The following is a 21,665-nucleotide window of genomic DNA, read 5'->3' on the forward strand; positions in this document are numbered from 1 at the left end:
CATTGTCAGTCAAAAGTTATTTTAACAATATTGATTACAAAATTAAAACAGTTTATATTGTCTGCGAAACTAATTAAAACACCAACGGACATTATGTGTAAACGACGGGAAACAACAAGTCAGGATTTCAACTTTAGCTGAAGACTTAAAAGTTTCGTTTAATGACGAAAAACATACCAGGTATGCAGAATGTTTTCTCTTCATTTCAGATTTCTAACTCGCACTTACAGTGTTCAGCGTGTATTGCGGCTTAATAAAAAGAACTTAAAAAAAAAAAATACGCTCCTCTCTGTGTTTATCTGCCCCGGTCGCATTCTTAGTCCGACCCACAGACACATTTAAGCAGGAAAGTTAACATCTGGCTATAACGTGCACGTTTAGTCTTGTATCAAGGCATGGCTGCAGAGTATGAGTTGCTCCGTCTCATAGCCTCAGAGGGAGAGACATTCTCCGGTAACGTCAGAGTTTATCTAGCTATACAATGCGGACAACTGTAAGAATTTAGCTGCTGGCCTCGTCACCAGGTTTTGGTACCCATGCGTACATGTAGCCTGAACTATGTGGTGGAAGGTTCGCTAACAATACAGTTCCAAAAAGTTTCTCGCATTCTCAAGTAGCATCATATTTTATTAATGAAATATACAAGGCTAGATTAAGGATAAAAAGTATTTAAGTCTTACCGTTTTCTTGTGAAGTTATCAGGTAGTTATAAAGTTAGCAGGCAGAGGGGGACGTCACAGTTTTATGCCGGTGGTAATCTGTTTGGCGCAAGAGGTAGCGTCGCGTGTTCCACAACAACGCTTAACGGCACACAGATGCACCTGCCTGTTAATCGGCATAATTTACGGCACAATCGGTCGATGCTGATAAATTGAAAACCCCCAAAATCGACCCAATTAATCGGCTAGCTGATCAATAGGTCAACCTCCAGTTAATATCATTAGCCTCTCACTTTTTCCAAAGTTGACTGGTGCTGTACTTGAAATAAATGCTGAATTGTTTCTATTCTGGGGTTTTGTTAATCTGCAAACCTTAAAATTTTGAGTGTGAACTTGGTATGTTTTCTGGCAGGTGGCAAACTTCACCATGGATGAAAGCACTCCAGAGCTTGAGGAGAAGCATGTGCGAGACTGGGATGACATCATTCCTGAAGACCAGCGAAAGAAGGTGGAGGAGGAACAGAAACAGAAAGAGATGGAAGACATCTACATGCTGCCCAGAAGTAGGAGCTCCAACAAGAGGGTGAGGAAGTGTTTCTTGAATAACCTGATGATCCACTTATTAGCGTCATCATATGTACAGTACATACATGCCAGTGTACATTTACACATATGTTATTAATGCAAGTACATAAGAGGGCAGTGTGAAGGGCTCCCTGACATCCTCTCCCCTTAAGACGGATCTGTGATATGTTACGCAAACCGCAATGACTCATTAGATTTTATAGCCGAGTGCTGCATTCCCCCAGGATAGCAGAACATGTGCAAATATGCGGCATCGTAGCTTTTGGAAATGAGTCATTAAGTTTTACAGCTTGGTGGACTCCCCAGCAATAAGAATGTGTGTTTATAACCACATGCTCATTACTCTTGCTTTGATTTTTTGCAGAAAATATTGAGTTAAATCACTTTTTTAATATTGCTTTTGTTTGGTTAAGGGCATAAAACCAACAGATCCAAGTACAGTACAGCCTGCAAGGCTACATGAAAACATGGTGATTGTGTTTGTTAAAACAGTTTAATGATGTTTTTAGGCACAAGCTAATGACAGTGACAGTGATTTGGGATCAAAACTGAAGCAAAGAACCTCAGGCTCTGACAGCGAATCAGATGACAGCGGGGATGACAAACGGCCCAAGCGTAGAGGCAGGCCGAGAGCTCGCAAAAACAACGTCGAGGGATTTACAGACGCTGAGATCCGCAGGTAATGGAACAGACAGAACGTCCAGTTTCTTATTAAATTGAGACATTTAAACTGTTTAAGCACTTAATTGTTTGTTTGCTTTTAGGTTCATAAAGGCATACAAGAAATTTGCAGCGCCTCTTGAGAGGTAAGAAATGCACCAGTTTATTACAAAGAACAATAAATAATGATGTTTTGTGTTGTAATTCAAAAATATGTTCTGGGCTTTTCTACTTTTTTACCACGATTTACGGTGAATAACAACTGGTATTATTGTGCTGTTTATCACACAAAGGTTTTAATGGCCCTAGAAAACTTGTAACATGGGTTTATACTTTTAATTATGAGCTTCGTGTGTTTTGACCCTCTTAGTTTTACGACTTATCTTTATTTTCATATTGTGTAAAAAGCCATACTTAACCCGGTCACGGCTGATTTTCTGTAGGTTGGAGGGGATTGCCCGTGACTCTGAGCTGGTGGATAAATCTATAGCAGACCTGAAGCGATTGGGAGAACTGCTGCACAACAGCTGTGTGACTGCAGTACAAGAGCACGAGGAACACATTAAGGAAAACCCTGTAGAAGGTATGTCAATGTTACCACAGCGGTGCGAAGTAAAATACTATTAGATGACACATTCTCTTAATGCATGTAATACTTCTTTTTACAGCTAAAGGACCTGGGAAAAGGCGAGGCATCAACATCAAGATCTCAGGGGTTCAGGTCAATGCAAAGTCCATTATCCAGCATGAGGAAGATTTAGAGCCGCTCAATAAATCTGTGCCTTCAAATCCTGCAGAAAGGAGCAAGTAAGCCCGGATCACAAATGTCAAGGCTATATTATAGTGATCATTGTTTATTGTAGGACGTTATTCAGTAGCTGTATATTACTTAACTGCAGTGTGGCCTACACATGAAGTAAGCATACTCATTGGTCGTTGGATGGAGATTTAATCAACCCTCTGGAATTAGTTTTTTCTTGACTTCTCATAAAGATAAGCAATGGTTATGAATGACTTTCTTTTTTTTTTAATGGCCAGATTTCAGCTGACCTGTCGAGTGAAAACACCCCATTTTGATGTTGACTGGGATATTAATGACGACACTCAGCTGTTATTGGGCATCTTCGAGCATGGCTACAGCAACTGGGACCTGATTAAAACCGACCCTGATCTCAAACTCTCAGAAAAGGTACAGAGTCAGTTCTTGGCAATGAATGTTTCAAAAATTCCTAGGAGGCAAAAAAGAGATCTCTGATGCTCAGGTTGGCCGTGTAATTGACGTTAAGTACTTTCTTGTTGTCCGTGTTTGTAGATTCTACCAGATGACCCTAACAAAAAACCTCAGGCAAAGCAGTTGCAGATGCGAGCGGACTACTTGCTCAAGATGATGAAGAAAGAACAGGAAAGCCAAGATACAGCAAAAGCAGGAGATGGGGTGATCATAGAGCTCTAAGCAATCAGTTTTATTGTGTTTGCAAAACAACACTACAGCAAGGGATCGTAAGATCCGTCACACTGTTTTTGAGCTTTGGAGTGCCATTAGTTGTTATGACACAAGGGGCCTCATATTCGTAAATATATGAGTACATTCCAAGTTATTTGCGCGTAAAACAGAGCTTCCCAAAAACCTTTGCCTTCCTCAAAATTCCTTTGCATTCACAAATAGTTCGTGAACGTCAGATGTCATAGTAAAATGTGTGTATGTTAATGAATTCCAATCATTCACAAACAGTGTGCGTATGCATGCTCATTCTCAATGAGCGTAGTCCCCTCCTATGAATTTTGAATGCTGGAATCCTCTGGACTTCATTCTCTGGTTTGGCTACATTATACTGCATTAATGCATAAGATACTAATAGGCTATATGCTCAATTATACTATGTCCACCAAAGCGTTTTTAGCCAGCTAAAATAATAATACTTGGTTCTCTTCTGAAAAGGACCAGCTGGTGGCGCCTGAGAACCCTTTAGAGGCACTGCACATTATTTCGTAGATGCCTTGGTGACATAGTGCTGTGATTTAGAATATCCGCAACAGTTAGCCTACTTGTTACTAGTATCTTATTTTGACGAATATTACTTAATATGAAAATGCAGTAGCCATTAATATTAACTTCTCCATTGTTGTGTATGATGGTTGGTCAAGGTAGTATTTGTCCCGCATCTTCTTCACTGTGATTGGACGTCTGTGTAAAAAAGGACAGCGACGAGCTCTGCGTTTTACCCAAAGTTAAAAAGTTACAAATTATATAAGACTTGTGAAATATCACTATGAAACATTTACATTTACATACTTTTTATCCAAAGCAACTTACATTGCATTATACTATACATTTTTGAGTATGTGCAATCCCCTGGGATCAAACCCATGACCTTGGCGGTGCTAGTGCCATGCTCTGAGCCACGGGAAAGTGATACATAGTGAATGATAGTGCATCTAAATGCAGGGTCATCAGTTTGTCTAAAATAATACAGAACGCTACATGCGCTACACGTGGTATAGAGCAGGTGTACATTTCTTTCGTACCAACTAACATTTTCATGAATCTGAACATTTTATGTTGGAATTGACTTTATGAACGATTTACAAAAAAAAATCTTCTGCTCGTGTTTTATGAATGAGACCCAATGTACATTGATCATCAGTCTCGAGGGTTTGTGGGGTTTAGGACATTCCTCCTAAATATTTCCATATTATTTCCAACAACCATGTAACCAACTAGTCATGTTCTACACGTTTTGGACCTCAAAGAACAAATTGCAGCCTAAAACGATTGAAGATTAAACTATGTCCTTCCACTTACCAGACCAAAGCCAAAAAGAGGAAACCTCGAATGAAAAAAAGGGCCCCAAACAACGAGCTGGCTAATGATATTTCCTCTCCTCGTCTCTCTGACAACCCATCAGAGGAGGGAGAAGTGAAGGTATGTTACTTTCAGCGCACCACATCTCATACTGCCTAACACTATAGACTCAACGTAAGGATATAAATAAACAACCCTAACTGGTTACACTGCATTTTTGCAATTCTCTTTTTTTCCAGGACGACAGAGCAGAAAAATCACCCACAAAGAAGAAACAGAAAAAGGATAATAAAGAGAACAAAGAAAAAGCAGGAACTCCTAAAAAAGAAAAGGAGGCGGAGAAGGACAAACAGCGCTGCAAGTCCAAAAAAGAGAAGGTATTTCAGATGCTGCCATCGAGTCTTTAGTATTATGTTTCTCTACAGAGGGTTTCCTTTAGAAACCTTGGATTAAGTGCTATATTTCACTACCATACTAAATGATTGTGAGATGATTTGAGTAGCCAACAGTTTAATTATACAATTACAATTTATTTGTCTGCGTTCCCAATATAATAATTTCTACTTAAAAAGCTGTTAGGTTTACGCTGTGTTCAGGCTGTATTGCACACATTTTTGTGACACTCATTTTAGTGAGTGTCAGTGTGCAGTTATTATTTTTACGACTTGCATATTTGAATGTTTTGTCTGCATGTGGATGAGATTAAATGCGTTAAAAAAAGATAGCACTAGGTTGCGGTATGTATTCATCAAATGCATCAGTCTGGGCTCACTGTCGAATAATTACTCTATATAGTATGTTTGGTTAAACATCTAATGTGCCTAAGACTTTTGCAAAGACATAACAGCAGGCAGAAAAGCTAAGACTATACTACAGCCTTCAAGGGACAGTTCAACCAAAAATAAAACTTCTGACTTCATTTAGTCACCCCTCGAGTTGTTCCAAATGTGTACAAATGTATTTGTTCTGATGACAAAAGAGAAGGATATTTGGAAGAATCCTTGTAACCAAACAGCTTGTAACTTTCTGTGTGTTCATCAGAACAAAGAAATGTATACAGATTTGGAACAACTGGAGGACAGGTAAATGAAGACAGAATTAAAATGTTTGGGTGAACTGGTCCTTTAAGGTTCTGTAAACCCGAATCCCAGTATAAAGGGGTAAAATATAACTAAATATTATGTTTGAATGAGATTGTCTCTTTCATCTGCTCAACTTCTCAAAATTTCAGGCCAAACCAGGAGGCAAAGGGAAGAAGGCTCAGGGTCCAGTGCACATCACTGCTGGAAGTGATCCGATACCAATTGGAGAGGAAGACGATGAGTTGGATCAGGAAACATTCAGCATTGTGAGTGTTAAATTCTCATTTTGTGTCTGATATTTTGTCATTCTTTAAAAAGACGCATCTTACTAGTATGTACAAAATACTATGAGATTAATATTTGCTTTTGATGTTTTAGTGTAAGGAGAGGATGAGGCCAGTGAAGAAAGCTCTGAAGCAGTTGGATAAACCAGATGAGGATCTGTCAGTACAGGAACAGCTGCAGCACACTCGTACTTGCCTGCTGAAGATCGGAGACCGCATCACTGAGTGCCTCAAATCATACAGCGACCCTGAGCATGTCAAGACGTGGCGCAGGTATGACACACACAAGCACACTTAACATCCACCTTCATCCTTCCATAGCTTTATATTGATGCTGAACATTTTTTTTTGCAGAAACCTCTGGATTTTCGTGTCCAAATTTACTGAGTTTGGCGCTCGGAAGCTACATAAGCTGTATAAGATGGCTCAAAAGAAGCGCTCGCAAGAGGAAGAGGTAAGCTCAGCTTAAGGGCTAAAAGATTTATACAGATACACTTCTTTTTATCCACCATTTACTTACTCTGGTCTCATGCTTCATACAGAAGGATCAAAAGAAAAAGGACGATCCCGCCAAAAAGAAGCCCTTTCGACCTGAGCCATCAGGGTCAAGCCGGGATTCAACAGGCACTCAGCCGTCAACCAAGCCTCACCCTTCAGCCAATCACCCGCCCGGACCCCCCCATGTCCATCACAGAGAGCCATACAACCAGGCTAATAAAAGGCCTTTCCCTAATGATGGTGAGCTGCAGAACTATCAGATCTCGACTGGTTTAAATACAGTTTGATGTTTGAATCAAATTATGTTACAAATGATTTAAATGCCATTTTGTGACTTCTCATGTGGTGCTTGAACATCTTTGGCAGACAGGGGAGATTGGCAAAGGGACCGTAAATATGGCTACCCAGGTAACAGCAGTCAACCCTGGCAAGGGGATCGGCATCACCCGTACGACAATCACAGGTACAGGGACCATTATGGCGATCGCCGGCCTCACAATGATTACCGTAGCTCGGGGAGCTACCGTAACAGCGGTTCACCTCGAAAACGTCCCTATGACCAATATGGTAATGACAGAGATCATCGGGGCCACAGAGACTATTATGACAGGTGAGCATTGTTTTTCTTTAGACAGTCTTGAAACAAAAGGGTGAGTTAATATTTTCATGACCACTAAGATTTAGCTGTTTTGCTCTCAGACATCCAGATCCCAAGAGGAGGCGCTCCGATGAATACCGTTCCCCGAATTACCATCAAGGGGGAGGAGGGCATCCACAGGACTTCAGGAGGTTGCCTGATCACAGGGGACCGATTGGGAATCACGGCCCTGCGGGGCCTGATCACTACCGCCCCTTTCACCCAGACAAACCACCAGCACTGATTGATCCTCGTTCCCCTCAAGCCCAAAAATCCCCTCTCGAACCAATCTCACCTGCAGAAAGAACTGGAGAGCAGAAATCTGTGACGGACTTCAACTGGAACAGCAGGAAAACGTGAACAAATATTTGGTCAGAGCAGAGACCGCCAGTGCTGCCATGTGGCAGAAAGGCCATTGTCTGTGCCACCCAGTAAATGGAGGAGACACAACCAGGTCCAAATTTTAGAGCTCTGCCTATCAACTGTCTTTCGCTGTCTTCTGGGTTTCAGCGACCAGGTTAGGTCTGCCATTTTGTTGACTGTGGATAATGAACAATAAGGCATGGTTAGTCCTATGGACTATGATGTATTTGAAGAGTGTTGAAGTATGGCTAAGCTGGAAGTGCCTCGTGTATTTTTTGTTTGTTTGTTGAGTCATTGTCAGAAAGGGAGGGTGTATCCCAGAAGCGAACCATAATTTGATTTTCATGTCTTTTGTTTTGTGAACTTTTGATTTGTGCAAAAAAAAACAATAGTTCATGAAAGTAGCCTTTTGTAGGAAAAAAATGATTTTAATTGCACCTTCAGATGTTTAGTCATCGTTCTGTTCAGCTATTTAAAACATGTAGGATATGTTTTCCCTTTTCCTTGTCATCATACATCGATCTCCGATATTATAAATTTTGTATTTGTGATTCAGCAGAATGAACATTTGCTCAATTTATTGAATTGAATATGTACGCATGTCCTCTGTTTGTAATCAATGCACAAAGACCCTCTCAGAGGACAGTAGCCTTATTTAAAAAAGAAAATAAGGCTGAAGAGTATTCAGGGTCTATGAAGACCTGTTTGTTAGAACACTAAATAATCATAACGTGTAAGCTATCGTTGTCTTACTTTCTGTAACACATGGCACCATCTGAATCCACTTTCTGGTCAGATGTCGTATAATCGGTACCACAGCATCTTTGTATTGCACTAAAGGACAGTACTCGCTTGTTTTTGATTATGTAGTAATGATAGACATTACCTGAATTTATTTTCCTCAAGTTCATTTCCCAGTTTGAATGTGCTAACAATGCCGATCTTTTTGACCTTCAAGTGGAAATATGAGTACTGTGTGTAATGAATGGAAAGATGTGTGTTCATGGAGTTATTGGGTGTCACTAGCTATTTTGTGCCAAACATTCTCAGACTGGCATGCTGGTAAATACCATTCATTGATTGTTTATGTGTTGTGTTTCTCCATCTGTGCCTTATTCTTGTGTAGACTGAAACACCAGTTTGGTATAAGGATGTATGAGATGCAGTATTATTCTGTTGAGTATTTAAAACAATTGCCAGGATGAAGTTTTAATGAAATGCATGGTAAGCCAGCTCTGGGGAACAATTTGGTGCGCTGAAATCCAAAAGATCATGGTGGCAGTGAAGTGAGATGTGGGCTCTGAAATACTGAAGACGTTTCTCCTCTTCCCATTCAATGTCCTGCGCACACTCAACAGATGTGTTAAGCTTCGAGATAAGCAAATTTAAATAATTTATATTTGTGAAAAGCCACTGTTCGGATTAATTGTACTGTACATAATGTTTATAGACCTATATGTATTAAACTTTCCTACATCGTGGACATGTCTGTGACTTTTATTACTCGCTGTGATGCAAAACAAACCGGTCTGCATTATTTTTATTTAATCGAAGTGGTTTTAGAATTATATTGACTTAAAATTCCCAAAGAGGCAAAAACGTGCCAACGCACGTCGGGTTTGTTGTTTGTCCAGCGCGTGCTCGACTCACCCACGCGCACAAGACACAGGAACGGCTGGGGTTTCTGAGGTAATTTGTTTCATGCCATATTTCTGATATTTTAAAAATATATGTAAATTTAACTTAATATATTAATAGCATTAGATTGGATTTAAGTGAAATACGGTTGGAGTGATGGTACGTTCCTTCGATGTACGTTTTTCTCGCATGTAATTTATTCATTCAAAATGGCGAATTACCTAAGAAATTGTAGATATTCTTTTTGCTTCTTGCTTTCTGTATCAATACAAATAATAGGTTCAATGGTTCAAAATATAAACGTTTACCGAAAATACCATCAGATGGCAGTATTAACCAACGAACAGCACTTGCACTGAAAGCCTTTGACTATAGTAAAACATTTCCATGGTAAAATATAAACAAACAAATGGTGCGCAACGCAATACAATAATACACACATCAAATAGAATTTAACATGACACTTTATTTTGTCTTCAAATAAATAATTTAACGTTACAGTATATACAGGTGGTGTGTGGCACCGCTTTAGTCCTACATACAAAAACAGCTTTCTGGCATCTCCCATTCAACGTTAATACATTTGAAAATGTTGTCAATTACTTTTCTGTAGTTACAAATCTGATAAACTCTCTCCCCATCAAGTTAAAACCAAGTAAGAGCTAAGTTAACGTTTCGAAACATAAAGTGCTTTTGTTATAAACAACACATAAACAGCACAAGTCACACATTTCCTACATATTATTTACTTAAGGACATGATAACTCATTTTTATTATCGTACCAAATATGATCCTACTGTCATTGTGGTGTTTGTGAACACAATATCGCTTTAAATTTAAAGGTACAATTCACCATACCCTCTGATAAAAAACAGCACAAAATATTCTTTGCCAACACGCACATACTTATATACATGTCACATTACACATTTAAATCCAAAAAGCACTGGCAACACAAACACACTTAAGCACACATCATTACAATCATTTTGTATACTTTCAAATTTCTTTGAAGCCATGAACTACACCAACACAATATTTCTTTGCAGTAGTACGGCTTGCAAAGTGTTTACAGTGTAAGATTAAATTACCATGAAGCAGTTCTCTCTCTCAAAGAATTCTTTATGTATAATTGCATCTAAACCATAATTTCATAGTTAAAACCTCTTACTGAGAGAAAACAAACACTGTTAAGAGAAAAGCATGACAAATGTTTGCATGAATTAAAGGGCCATGATGATCTGATTAAGATGTTAGTTGGGCTTCATCTGCCAAAAACTTTCTAGACATGGCCTGTTAGTTTGGGCGTGCGCTTCAACCTAATGCTGAAGAGAAAAGTATTAACTAGAGAATTGATCTAGACTTAGGATCTAACAAACAAGCCAATTTTGGTACGTCCCACCCCTGAAATAGTGACGCTACGTATCGTATATATTTTGTCACAATACTGTTACTGCTATGGACAATACTGGGTGCAGATACTCCTGCGCCAGCTAATGGCTTAAGAGAAAGGCCTTCCATTTCAAACTGTCATGGCAGATGTCCTCAATAGCTCCCTGCACCACAATGTAGTTAGCAGCACCTTACAATAGTATACACAATCAGGACATCTGGTTTGAGCCCAAATACATAAGTAAACCACAAAGGCCCCATGAGAAAGCTAGAAAGAGAAAATTCAGCTGTTTGGGAAATGTTGGCACCAGAACTTGTTCTTTGGCAAAAAGCCTTTGCCATAAATTCACAGATCTACAGAGTTGCGTGTTAAACGAGGCCTACAGCACAGCCACGTCTACACCCTTTTGAAATGGAAAGCTAGGCGTTACTCTTTAAGAAGCCATAAGGATGACTGATGGATCTGCCTATAGGGCTTGTGGGTCTCATCTCAAACTGCTTAAGCTGTATGTGAAACTTGGCTCTCCTTGATTGTTAGGTAAGGTAACTTACTGCAATCTGACAGCATAATTTTTTTATTTCTTTTTTTGTCTTCTATCATACGACCGTATGGCTTGGATTATTTGTTTTTAATGAAACTATATTATTTTTGCTTGTACTCTGTAAACACAAAGATCGTTCTCTATGTGCCTGAAAATGAGTTTGGACTAAATGAAAACATAAGATTTGACAGAAAATACAATATATATACAATATAGAACAACTAAGCAGGGTGGTTGTATATTTAAGTCTGACACTTTGATTGACATAACGAACATGTGTTTTTTATAAAAGTGTAGAGAAGAGCTCTTGGCAGGCAGTAAAATGTCTTACTGACCAATGAACTACCACACCAGAGCTACAGTAGGACCCTGGGTGCAATATACAGCTATTATGAAACACTTCACACAGACACAAACAAGCATTCATATAATCACGCACACACAATTACACATGATTTGCTCACTCACACACCACCATTCTCATTTACTCACACACACAGACAAACTATACAAAAGGCCTGATGTTATGGCCCATTAATCTCCACTGTAGCCAACATGACTTACTAGTCTGACATGGCCTTGGCCAGGGGGCTTTCTCTAGAAAGCTAACGCTTTTCCAAAGCTGGAGCTTCTTCAAAGAGAGGACTCCTGGCGGCCCTCAATCCTTAGGAGACATTAATAAAAGCTCCTGTCATGTCCTCCAGCCTTGCTCCGGGACACATACTTCACCTCTCACTTGGCATCAAGTGAACAGAAAAACATCTCCAAACTTTTTTTCTGCAAAGGATCATTCCCCTCTTACTCCTGTCAGTGGCATGTCACCCTGGTGGGAACCAGCAGGGCTTAATCTGAGCAGTGTCTCGGGACCTCTCAGCACTGCATTTCCCATCACGGAGCAGTTATAGGATCAGCAAGATGACCATAGAGACCGGTGGCTCTGCAGGAACGCTCCTACTCTGGGGTCTGATGAATAGACATACATGATGATGGCGATATATGAGCGTCACAGAAGACACACCAGAGTGAAAGCCCTCGGCAGAAGCTCAGGTTCTGGCTGAGAAGCTCAGCCTCTGGTTGATGGAATGCAACACGGTGAGAGCAGCATTTCACATGCATACAGCTTCTTACAATCATCTTTAACAATGAGTGACTACAGACAAATGGAACACAAGTCAGTCCACAACCATGTAGTAACAAGGCTGAAGAGGACAAAGAAGCTAGAACGAAATTGTTTGGTGGCAGAGTCGAATATCGTATCCTTTTCAAATATGTGGTACTTGTCTTTGTTGGAGTGGAGCATTTTAACATCCTCAAAAGCATAGTAGGCAGCCATGGTGAAGTTGATGTCTCCAGAAGACAGCAGATCAAAAACACATGACTGGAAGTATAAATCCTCGACAGGTAGACGCTCTTTGCACTTGGCCATGGCTGACTGGTAGGTGAAGCCATGTGGAGGACTTCCAGGTCGACCTCTGCCCAAGCCGTGGCTCTCTGCGGCCCGTGCTCTGAAGGTCCTAAAGTCAATTCGCTGGTTGGCAGGGCAACCATGCAAGCAGAGGTAAAGATCCTGATTGTCCTGGTCCTCCACTGAATGAACCACCTCCTCGGGCATACGCACGGCAAAGGTGAGGTAGCGACCAACTTGCCGAACTACAATAGTGGTGCCGATGTATCGTGCCTGAATCTCCACATGTTGACCAGGCACCTTCTCCACCACACGTAGGGTGTTTGCCCCGTGGCGGTCACCTCCATTCTTTGAACCATCAGCAAAAGCAGCTGGTAGTTCATCTGTCTCTGCATGGTACATCTTCTGGTCTACACACTCTTGAAAGTTCTTGAAAATGATTGTTAGCTGTGATAAAGAGAGAAAAAGGAAAAATAAGAACAAACTATTTACATCATATCAGTTTTATTAAGAAGTAAATACTTCTAGCTACAGCTTCAGTGAACAATGTTTTTACTTGTTGTGAAATACGCCACAGTTGTTAAGACAACAAAGTGAAGCCAAGGACATGAAGTTTTTCATGCACTATTGCAAATGTCAAAAGATGGTGGCTAAGTATTTCACGCAACATAACTGTGCCTTGTCTTTATAGAACCAAAGGATTGTGTAGTGCGGACCCTCCAAGCCAGCAGCTTTCGTTATGTCACATTTCAACAGCAGCTCAAGATACAGGGGGCCAATGTAAACGCACTCTGGAGAAACACAGGTCCAGTCTATGTTACAGCAGGCCTCAGTATGTAGACACAAAGACAATCCATTCATGCTGCTCAGAGCCTGCCTGTGAACCCCAGATTCAGCTCCAGGGAGTGGATTTGCGCCAGCTAGAGAGCACAGCCTGCACACGGGCTAATTAGAGAAGGCTGCTCCTACCTCTGACTCTTCCAGCAAGCCGCCATTAGGAGGCCAATGGACTGCTGACACATGTGTGACCTCGGGATGTCCTGGCTGCTCTGATCTTGGGTGAAGGGGGACGGTGATATGTGTGCGTTTGTAGCCGATTTGAGTGGAGAGTCAGTTAAACCAAACCACCCTATAATCACTAATGCTGCTGTCATCTGCCCCCGGTTAGCGCTACCCACCCAAGGCTAGTTCTTCACAGTACAGCGAGAGCTTGTTTAAAGCAAAGGGCCTATCAATAAACAAGAGACGTCTTGTTTGCACAGGTGCCATCTGCTTGCAGACTTGTTTTCACTTTTGTCCGAGCTGAGCAACCTCTGAGACGCTATCATTTATTTAAAACTAGCTAGGTTTAGAAAAATATCATTATCCCTTTACCGCCTATGAGAAAAAAACTCTGGGTCCATCTACTTAATGATGAATCATTAGAGGTTTCTGATGATGGAAAATTGGTCTGTTTTTTATTTGACTGAGTACAAAGTTCTTGTGTTTTTCTCCCACCCTCACTGCTTTACAACAGGGGCCTCTAAAAGGAGCTCAAAAAGTTAAAACTGGACATCAAAAAATAGGATTCTACAATCGAACACGTAAACTCATTCTCGTGCTTCGACCTTGGGCTAATTCTAAGGCAGCTCCCCACTTTATCCAATGTACCGTAAAGCAAAACAATGATAATTTATGAGGGCCAACTAAGGCAGAGAAAATATCGCCAGTTTCCTGTAAGGACTGTGCACTTAGTTAAAACAACAAGGCTTGTAAATTACAAGCAAACAATTGCAAAGACTGCAACAGATATAGTAACATTAGTCTTGGCAGCCTAAAAAATGAAAGAGTCTGGGTAACTGTTATAACCTCTGTAACTTCTGGCATTCCCTAACAAAATTCTTTAACAGATTTTCATCAATTGTTTCGCTTATCAAATCATCTGTGGAACCGCTCCAAATGTTAACTAGAGTATGTACTCAGGGCCTGCCTTTTCTTCCCACTGGTTAAACCACACTTTTACTAGGGGTGGGAATTGTTTGGTCCCTCATGATTCAATTCAGACTCTTAGGGTCACGATTCGCTTCAGAATAAATTCTTGAGTCAGACATTAAAACAAGTGTATAATAGTAAATAAACGCGATTCATTTGTGCCACATGTTAAACGGCAGTCACATTTTTTTAACTGACAGATACACGTAAGAGAGGTGATTTTGACAATATTACTGTATTTGTCTTGTGCAGTGCGCGTGATCTGGCTAACAAACTCTGGTATGGTGAATTGAGCACACTTTGAAGCTGCACAGAGTAGATGCAGAGAAAGATTTTCGTTTATATTGAAGTTTAGTACAACAGGGCTGAATGGTTTTCTCTTTCTCTACTGCTCGTGTATGCTCTGCTGTATCTCTGCGTGAGGTGTGCACTCTCTAACTGGACCGGGTGTTGCAAATCTCTCGCGGTTTACTTTTTTGTTACGATGACACCACGTTATTATATTTACTTAAAGCATTTATAATCTTTTTTTTATATTTGTGAATCGATTTGAATTGCTAGAACTGAATTGCAATCCACCCCTAACTTTGCTGAACCATTTTTGATGGCACTATGATTAAACAGTTGTCCAAAAATGCTATCCAATACGTTTGTTCAGCCAAAAAAGATTATTACCTTGCTGGTCGCAGTAGCAGAAGACCCGGGGACAACCGGTGTGTTTGTAACCTGCACAGACAGGTACTTATTGTGAATCAGTGGCCAGGCTCCCTCAACTTTACAGGTCTGAAAGTCATCGTTGAAAGTGCGGAGATGTGGGTCTCCAAAAAAGCCACAATGGGTGTAATTGGGCGGTGCGGCGTTACGTAGTAGACTCCGCTCGTAGTGACACACCTCTGGCCCATCTGATGGAACATGGGTGTCTATTTGAGGAGGTGGCTGGACTGGGGGAGGGGGTGTGCGGGCACGAGGTTGGCTAGTAGGTCCTTCTTTGGAGCAGTTGTGTTGGCTCATTAGATCCTCTATGCCATGTTGAGCTGAATGGTAGGCAAGGTCTCCTCGGCATGTACGGGCAGTTCGACGGACACAGTTGTTATAAGCTCGCAGAGCGATGCAAAACTCCTCTTCTGGGCCAGAACTGGAGGCCCAGAACTCGGAGTTACACTTGAGGATCTTACACTGCAGAGTTGCTGAAAAGAAAAGAGAGATGCAGTTAACACACTGCCAAGAGCAAACCAACCTTAGAGTAAACTAAATCAGAATAAGGATCAATTTAGAGTAGCTGACAAAACAGATAAAATTGAGATAAAGTTGCAAATGAATAAACTAACTGCTAAAATAAAACAAAGACTTTCGAGAAACAGAAGTGTGAAATCTCTGTTTTCTTGACAAAACCGTCTGCCATTCTTATAGATTTACCTTAGCTATAACATCACTACAGGAAAACATTACACTATACATTTAATACATACTGTATATGCTATATATATACATTATATATAGACATACACATCTTTTTAACTTATTTCAGTATTGAACTATAAATAAAGGTCGGTTTATTATGTTTTGTTCGTAAATGTCAGTTGTGCTTTGGGTGCTAACAACAACGCACAAATTCTATCCACATCTGGAGAAAACTTTAATTCCATTGGTAATAAAAAGCAACATTCCAAACCAAGTTTCAAGACTCTGTGTTTTGCCAACTTCAATCAAGTTTAAGTCCTCATCACGTACAATAAAGCCACGCTATTGTTGTCTTGTTGCCCTTCAATAGGCCATCCACACGGAAACGCATTTTTAGCTGTATACATAAAGGTTTTGTTTCGTCCACATGGATTTGGCGTGTTGGGAGCCTGAAACCGCTTATTTTTAAACCGGGTTCCAGAGGTGATAAGTCTGAAAACCTTAGAAAGAAAATGCTTCTATCTCTGTGTGAAGGAATAACAGCGTCACATACTGATTTGGCGTGTATACTACATTGTTTTGAGTCGGTTAAACGGTTTTGTGTGTATACAGATATTTCTTGAGATGACACAGTGAAATGGTAAAATAAACATTGGATAGGGAAAGCTCTGGCTTGGTGTGGCCTAAAAATATTTAATACAACTATAAATAAATAAAACGCTAAAAAAGTAGGCAAATAAATATTTGTTGGTTTTATGCAAAACATTAAAAATGTTAATGAGATATTCAGATTATGCCTATAGAACAGTAAAGGGCCCAACATTTAACAGCTATTTAAATACAAACGTAAATCACTACGCATCTAAATAGGCATCATTACAAAGTAATAAACTCTTGACAGGCTTACCTAACTTCATTACCTTACCATGAATGGCATCACTTTATACTTGCAAAATGACTGTATGTTATATTGAAAACCTCTTGAAAGATTTCCAGATCTCAGACTAATTTATAGTAATTTCACACATCGTCTGAGGTGCAATTCAGAGTAGCAGCACTAAAACAAATGGGAAAGAAGCATGACAAGTTCACATTGACAAAAGTATATTATTGAGAAGTGCTAATCATCTAATTTCAAATTCACACACATTCACACCTTGTGCTGTCTCTTTGCATTGCTAAGCGATCGCTGGGGGGCTTTTTAGTAAAGCTCTGTGGGTGTCAGTGACCTCAAGAAGCGAGGGCAAATGCACATCTCAAAAATTATATCTAAGGCTTTAAAAGAAGAGGGTAGCTGTTTGTGTGCACGTGGGACGGGTGCAGACCCTGAATGAAGACAATGCAATTTGCCATTGAGAAGAAACCAGCAGAGTCATAAATTAGCCCTGTGTAAAGGGATTAGGTAGAGTTTCATCAGCCATACAGGGCAGGAGAGAAGGGGGCTGAGGACTGCCTTAAAGAAACAGGATCTCTGGAGGGAAACTGGCTCCAGGACCAATGGGCGGAACACATGGTAGATCTCACCATTCCACAGGTCAAACTGGATATGAGATAGCCACCTGTCCAGAGCAAAAGGCCATAATCAAATGCAAAAGCACATTCCCCCTTCCTCAGATTACAAGAGTTGAAGGCGGGAGGCTTTTAAATCATGTATTTTTTATCATTTAAAGGGGATCTTTTGTGTTTAATAAAACAATGACATTCAGTGAATCTGAGGATATGCTAACTAAAAACACATAACTCCTTCTGGGTGCTTTACTCTACAAAGAAACATCAACACACAACTTTAAAAGCCTACGGTACACTTGATGTTTTTCTTCACAACTCAAACTTTTTGTTTCAAAATGCTTACACACCTATCATTTATGCCTGTTACACACACACACCTTCCACCTACCAGCAACACAGGGCATTTATCATCCATCTGATAAGAGACAATGAGCTAATTTAAGATGTCGACGACTAGCGCTTGTGCGATTGTCCTTTGTTGACCATTCAATTACTTGAAAGGGGTTGAGACACAGAGTATGAAATCAAACTGAACACTGCATACAACTGAACCTTCACAGAGCCCAACACCATTTCCATGTAAATTCCATTATGCTGAGATACAAATTAATTAATCATCACACATATCCAGACCCCTTATAACAAAAACCATACACACACCTTTGACTTTTCAACAACTATTTGTACAAGTATTTTTTTATAATTCGATAAGATTTAGTAAAAACGGTCTTTGCCATTCTGTGTTTTTAAGCCAATGTTTGTGGGGATTTTGTGTGGATGTGGCCCTCACAAATACAACGAATGAAGAGTGAAGGCATGTTATAGATGTTGAGAAAGCGCCAGTAACGCGGGTTCGCTTCCCCTCCCCCAAACACAACAGTGCTGTGGGAAACACTGCATTAATGCAAACCCGAACCGAACCCCATTGTATAACATTACATCACATTTTAAACAACATCCCTAAAACAATGTTGACTGTAACATGTTTATATAATAACTGCGCATAAACAGAAAAAATATTTGCATTTTTTTATATCTTAGTTCAGTCTGTGAAACGAATTGAAATGCTGCAAACAATAACATCATTCAACAAATCACGTATATTTATCAAGTAATGTACACGGACAAGTTCTAGATTATACGTTTTCTCAAAACATAATTGGGCAATGACTAAACAAAACTAAGTACACCCAACTGCGTTTAATTTGCAACCAAGTAACAAAGTATGTAATTGTCCGCCTTATTACAACACGTTTAACTGCTCCGAGTGTGCGTTGTTTTTGTTACGTTGTAGCCACTAGGCTACATTAACAACTCGACAAATGCATAGACATATACACACGTCTTCGTTTTACACACCCAGATTCCGAATACATCAGATTTGTTATGATATGCATTTTTCTTACCTGTTGGAAACAGACAGAGAAACACCACAAGGAACTCGCAGACTTCTAGCGCCGATAGTCCTGCTCCTTTCCCCATAACCATCCATCCAGCACGGGACAGCGCTCCTCTCCTCTCCCTAGTCAAACCAACAAAGTGAAGGATTCAGAGCACTGCGACTTTCCCTTTGATTATAAGTTGCTGAAGTACCGCAACACTCCGAAATGTGTGCACGTTTGGCATTGGTATTCTTCTCCGTGTTCACACATTCCCAAAGCCTCGCTAGAAACATGCCATCGATCTTCCAGTTCGCTGGTGTCAAGAGGGTGCAGCCTATACTGTGAACAGCACCAATAAGAAGTCGCTGTTTCGCCACCAACCCTTCACTAGTTTCAAATTACGCTTTGAAAACTACTTCGCCGTTCGCATTGTAAGCTGAGAACCCGTGCAAATGAACGTATCGCTTGTTTCTCTTTAATAGACAGCCTGATACTAAAAACAAAGATGTGAATAATACTACATGCAATGTGTATGCGATTTCAATTCTGCAGTTTACAAAAAGTGGAAATATGTATACACGAACATCTAAATGCAAAAGAACCGTCAACAGATCAAATAATGAATCCATACAAATGTGTAGTATACACTGTTTATTTCACCCATTAAATGTTTATTTGAATGAAAAGGGGACAGTTCGTGCTTTAATCTTTTTTTGCATAATGTTAAATGATTTACATTGACATTTATGCTTAACGTATACAAACAGTATATTGATTTTAGGGAGGGCATGGTGCGGGGAGACATGCTTTTATCAGCCATTAAAACGTATTTATAATTAGTAATGGGAAAGATATCTACGCCCCTCATATCTAAACTGTAACATCATAACGCACGACCATGTTAAAGGCACTTCCTAGGCATCACACATATTCGTCGAAATAAAGGCATTATCTATTTAACAACTTTCTGCACTCAATTTTAACAGCGTGTAAGAATCAGACAGATCTCTTGAATGGTCGAATGCACTGCATTGCATTAGCATGAAAAAAATGTCCAAAACACACATTACTGCAGCACAAACCGTGTTCATGGAACTACTCTTATTTATGTAAATATAACTGGATTGCTTGGAAATCAACTATAAATTGTACAATATAAAGATACTGCTCACCAAAAAGATGACGTATCATTCGATATAAAATAGAAAAATAGATCCTAAAATTCCCTTTAAACTCTGGAATGTTAACAAGCCAAGTCACTTAGTGAAGGATGAAGTGTAGGGAAAGTGACTGTTCTGTGTGGTTTGTTTGGGGGTCAGCTGTTGCAATCCAACAGATGGCGCTTGCACAGTGGTGAAGAATGAACGATATCTCCAGATTTTTATACTCGTGCATAACGTTTTGGAAAAAACAACTATTTTATCACTTATAGTTCAAATGCAACGTCTTTAGTTTCTGCTAAGGTGAGAGAAGAAAAAAATCAGACAATCATATTTTTGGGGGGCTACAGCAAATGACCACAAAACAGCAAATTTGCCTATATAGTGATGGTAATATCTCTGACATATAAAATTAAACAGGGAAATTGATTTTTATAAGTAATTTATGTTGAATTATTACTGAAAGTAACCACAATGTAGGATATCCTTTTAGATTAGAAAAACAATGTTACTGCTCGTAATATAATGCTGACTAACTAACAAACTCGCTATCAATAACAGTAAAAAAAACTATTAAAGTTAAATGCTGCCTATATACTATATACTTCAATATGCAAGAGTAATGCATTTAAAATAACCGAAGTTGCGTTGTTTTGTTACATATGTCTTCAAAACATACCAACCTTTTCGAATGCATGGAGCTCTTCAATACTTTTGGGTTGAGTTTTTTTGCAGAACCGGGATGAAGCTTGTGGGTAGGATCCGAATCGAAGCGCGTGCTGGCGTGTCTTGTATCAGTAATCCGAAATCCTATTTAAATCTATACATCGTTGTTAAAACAGAGGTTGAACTCTGCTGTCGCCCCTGCATGTTGTCCCTCTTGTGTTTATAACACTCCCCGATAATTTTAATAGCGAGATAGACTAAGTCTTTTATCTAAGGATTGCTAATCTACTTGCGGTGTCTGATGTTATTTTCATCCGTGTCCCGGCGCTCGGGGAATGAGGGTAGAATCCGTCAACCAGTTTAGCGAGACATTAACGATTCAAAAGGAAACCTCGCGAAGCTCTATTGCCATCAATAGTGTTCTTCATTTTGCTGCTGTATTCCCAAATTCCTTCTCCGGCTCTCGGGACTTCAGTAGGAAGAGCCCTCGGGGCAGCACTGTTGATAGCGCTGGCTCGTTTCCTCGCCTCAGTGTTGTGAAATGACTAGTTTGAAAGTGTGAGACACAATGATCCGCGCTGCGTGACGCCGCTGCAGTCGCAAAACTCCCAACCACTGAATTCAGGGTTACCTTTTACAAACCGAGTCTCAAGTAAACATGACCAACTGTTCAACACGTTGATGTCATCCTAACGAGTCTATTTATATTAGGTGTATTAGCACCAATTGTACTATTGCTCTTTTATGACATATCGCTTATTGCTCCCCGAACTCTTTTTAAGTCGCTTTAGCGTCTGCTTAATGACTAAGTGTAAATTATAGGCCTAATGATGCATCTATTATTCAATATAAATCATATTTACAATTATTATTTATTTACGAGTAATTCAAATATTTCACATGTTTTTTTGTTATTATTGCCTTTAGAAATATGCATAGCATGTGCAACACAAGCACTGTCATGCAAATCTCTAAACACTAAAACCACTCAGGATACAAAAAAGGTAATTAGACAATCTAAATGTAA

The 21,665-nt window shown here is 39.9% G+C and overlaps 2 protein-coding genes across 3 annotated transcripts in view; one reads left to right on the plus strand and one right to left on the minus strand.

Annotated features, from left to right (window-relative positions):
• chd2 (chromodomain helicase DNA binding protein 2) overlaps positions 1-9,052 on the plus strand; it is a 28,971-nt gene extending 19,919 nt beyond the window's left edge. For both annotated transcript variants that reach the window (XM_079465842.1, XM_079465843.1), the window contains 15 exons: positions 1,072-1,242; positions 1,754-1,923; positions 2,009-2,050; positions 2,348-2,487; positions 2,573-2,711; positions 2,943-3,093; positions 3,217-3,339; positions 4,711-4,827; positions 4,947-5,084; positions 5,939-6,055; positions 6,168-6,346; positions 6,428-6,527; positions 6,616-6,811; positions 6,938-7,181; positions 7,271-9,052. In XM_079465842.1, the coding sequence (XP_079321968.1) occupies positions 1,072-1,242; positions 1,754-1,923; positions 2,009-2,050; positions 2,348-2,487; positions 2,573-2,711; positions 2,943-3,093; positions 3,217-3,339; positions 4,711-4,827; positions 4,947-5,084; positions 5,939-6,055; positions 6,168-6,346; positions 6,428-6,527; positions 6,616-6,811; positions 6,938-7,181; positions 7,271-7,568 (2,325 nt within the window). In that variant the 3' untranslated portion in view covers positions 7,569-9,052. The remainder of the gene's footprint in view (positions 1-1,071; positions 1,243-1,753; positions 1,924-2,008; positions 2,051-2,347; positions 2,488-2,572; positions 2,712-2,942; positions 3,094-3,216; positions 3,340-4,710; positions 4,828-4,946; positions 5,085-5,938; positions 6,056-6,167; positions 6,347-6,427; positions 6,528-6,615; positions 6,812-6,937; positions 7,182-7,270) is intronic.
• Positions 9,053-9,656: 604 nt separating this feature from the next.
• On the minus strand, positions 9,657-21,176 carry rgma (repulsive guidance molecule BMP co-receptor a). The gene is made up of 4 exons (XM_079466471.1): positions 20,656-21,176; positions 18,837-18,952; positions 15,196-15,707; positions 9,657-12,996 (listed from the first exon to the last, which is right to left on the minus strand). The coding sequence occupies exons 1-4, from the start codon at positions 20,667-20,669 to the stop codon at positions 12,295-12,297; spliced, it is 1,344 nt and encodes a 447-aa protein (XP_079322597.1). The 5' UTR covers positions 20,670-21,176; the 3' UTR covers positions 9,657-12,294.
• Between the last annotated feature and the right edge of the window lie 489 nt (positions 21,177-21,665).

The sequence above is a fragment of the Barbatula barbatula genome (assembly GCF_947034865.1).
Source record: "Barbatula barbatula genome assembly, chromosome: 10".
Taxonomy (NCBI): Eukaryota; Metazoa; Chordata; class Actinopteri; order Cypriniformes; family Nemacheilidae; genus Barbatula; species Barbatula barbatula.

Coding starts and splice junctions, on each gene's coding strand:
- rgma (XM_079466471.1), bottom strand. Junction 15,708..18,836: donor TCTCTGTCTGTTTCCAACAG/GTAAGAAAAATG, acceptor TTTTCTTTTCAG/CAACTCTGCAGTGTAAGATC. Junction 12,997..15,195: donor CTGCTACTGCGACCAGCAAG/GTAATAATCTTT, acceptor TCTTTATCACAG/CTAACAATCATTTTCAAGAA.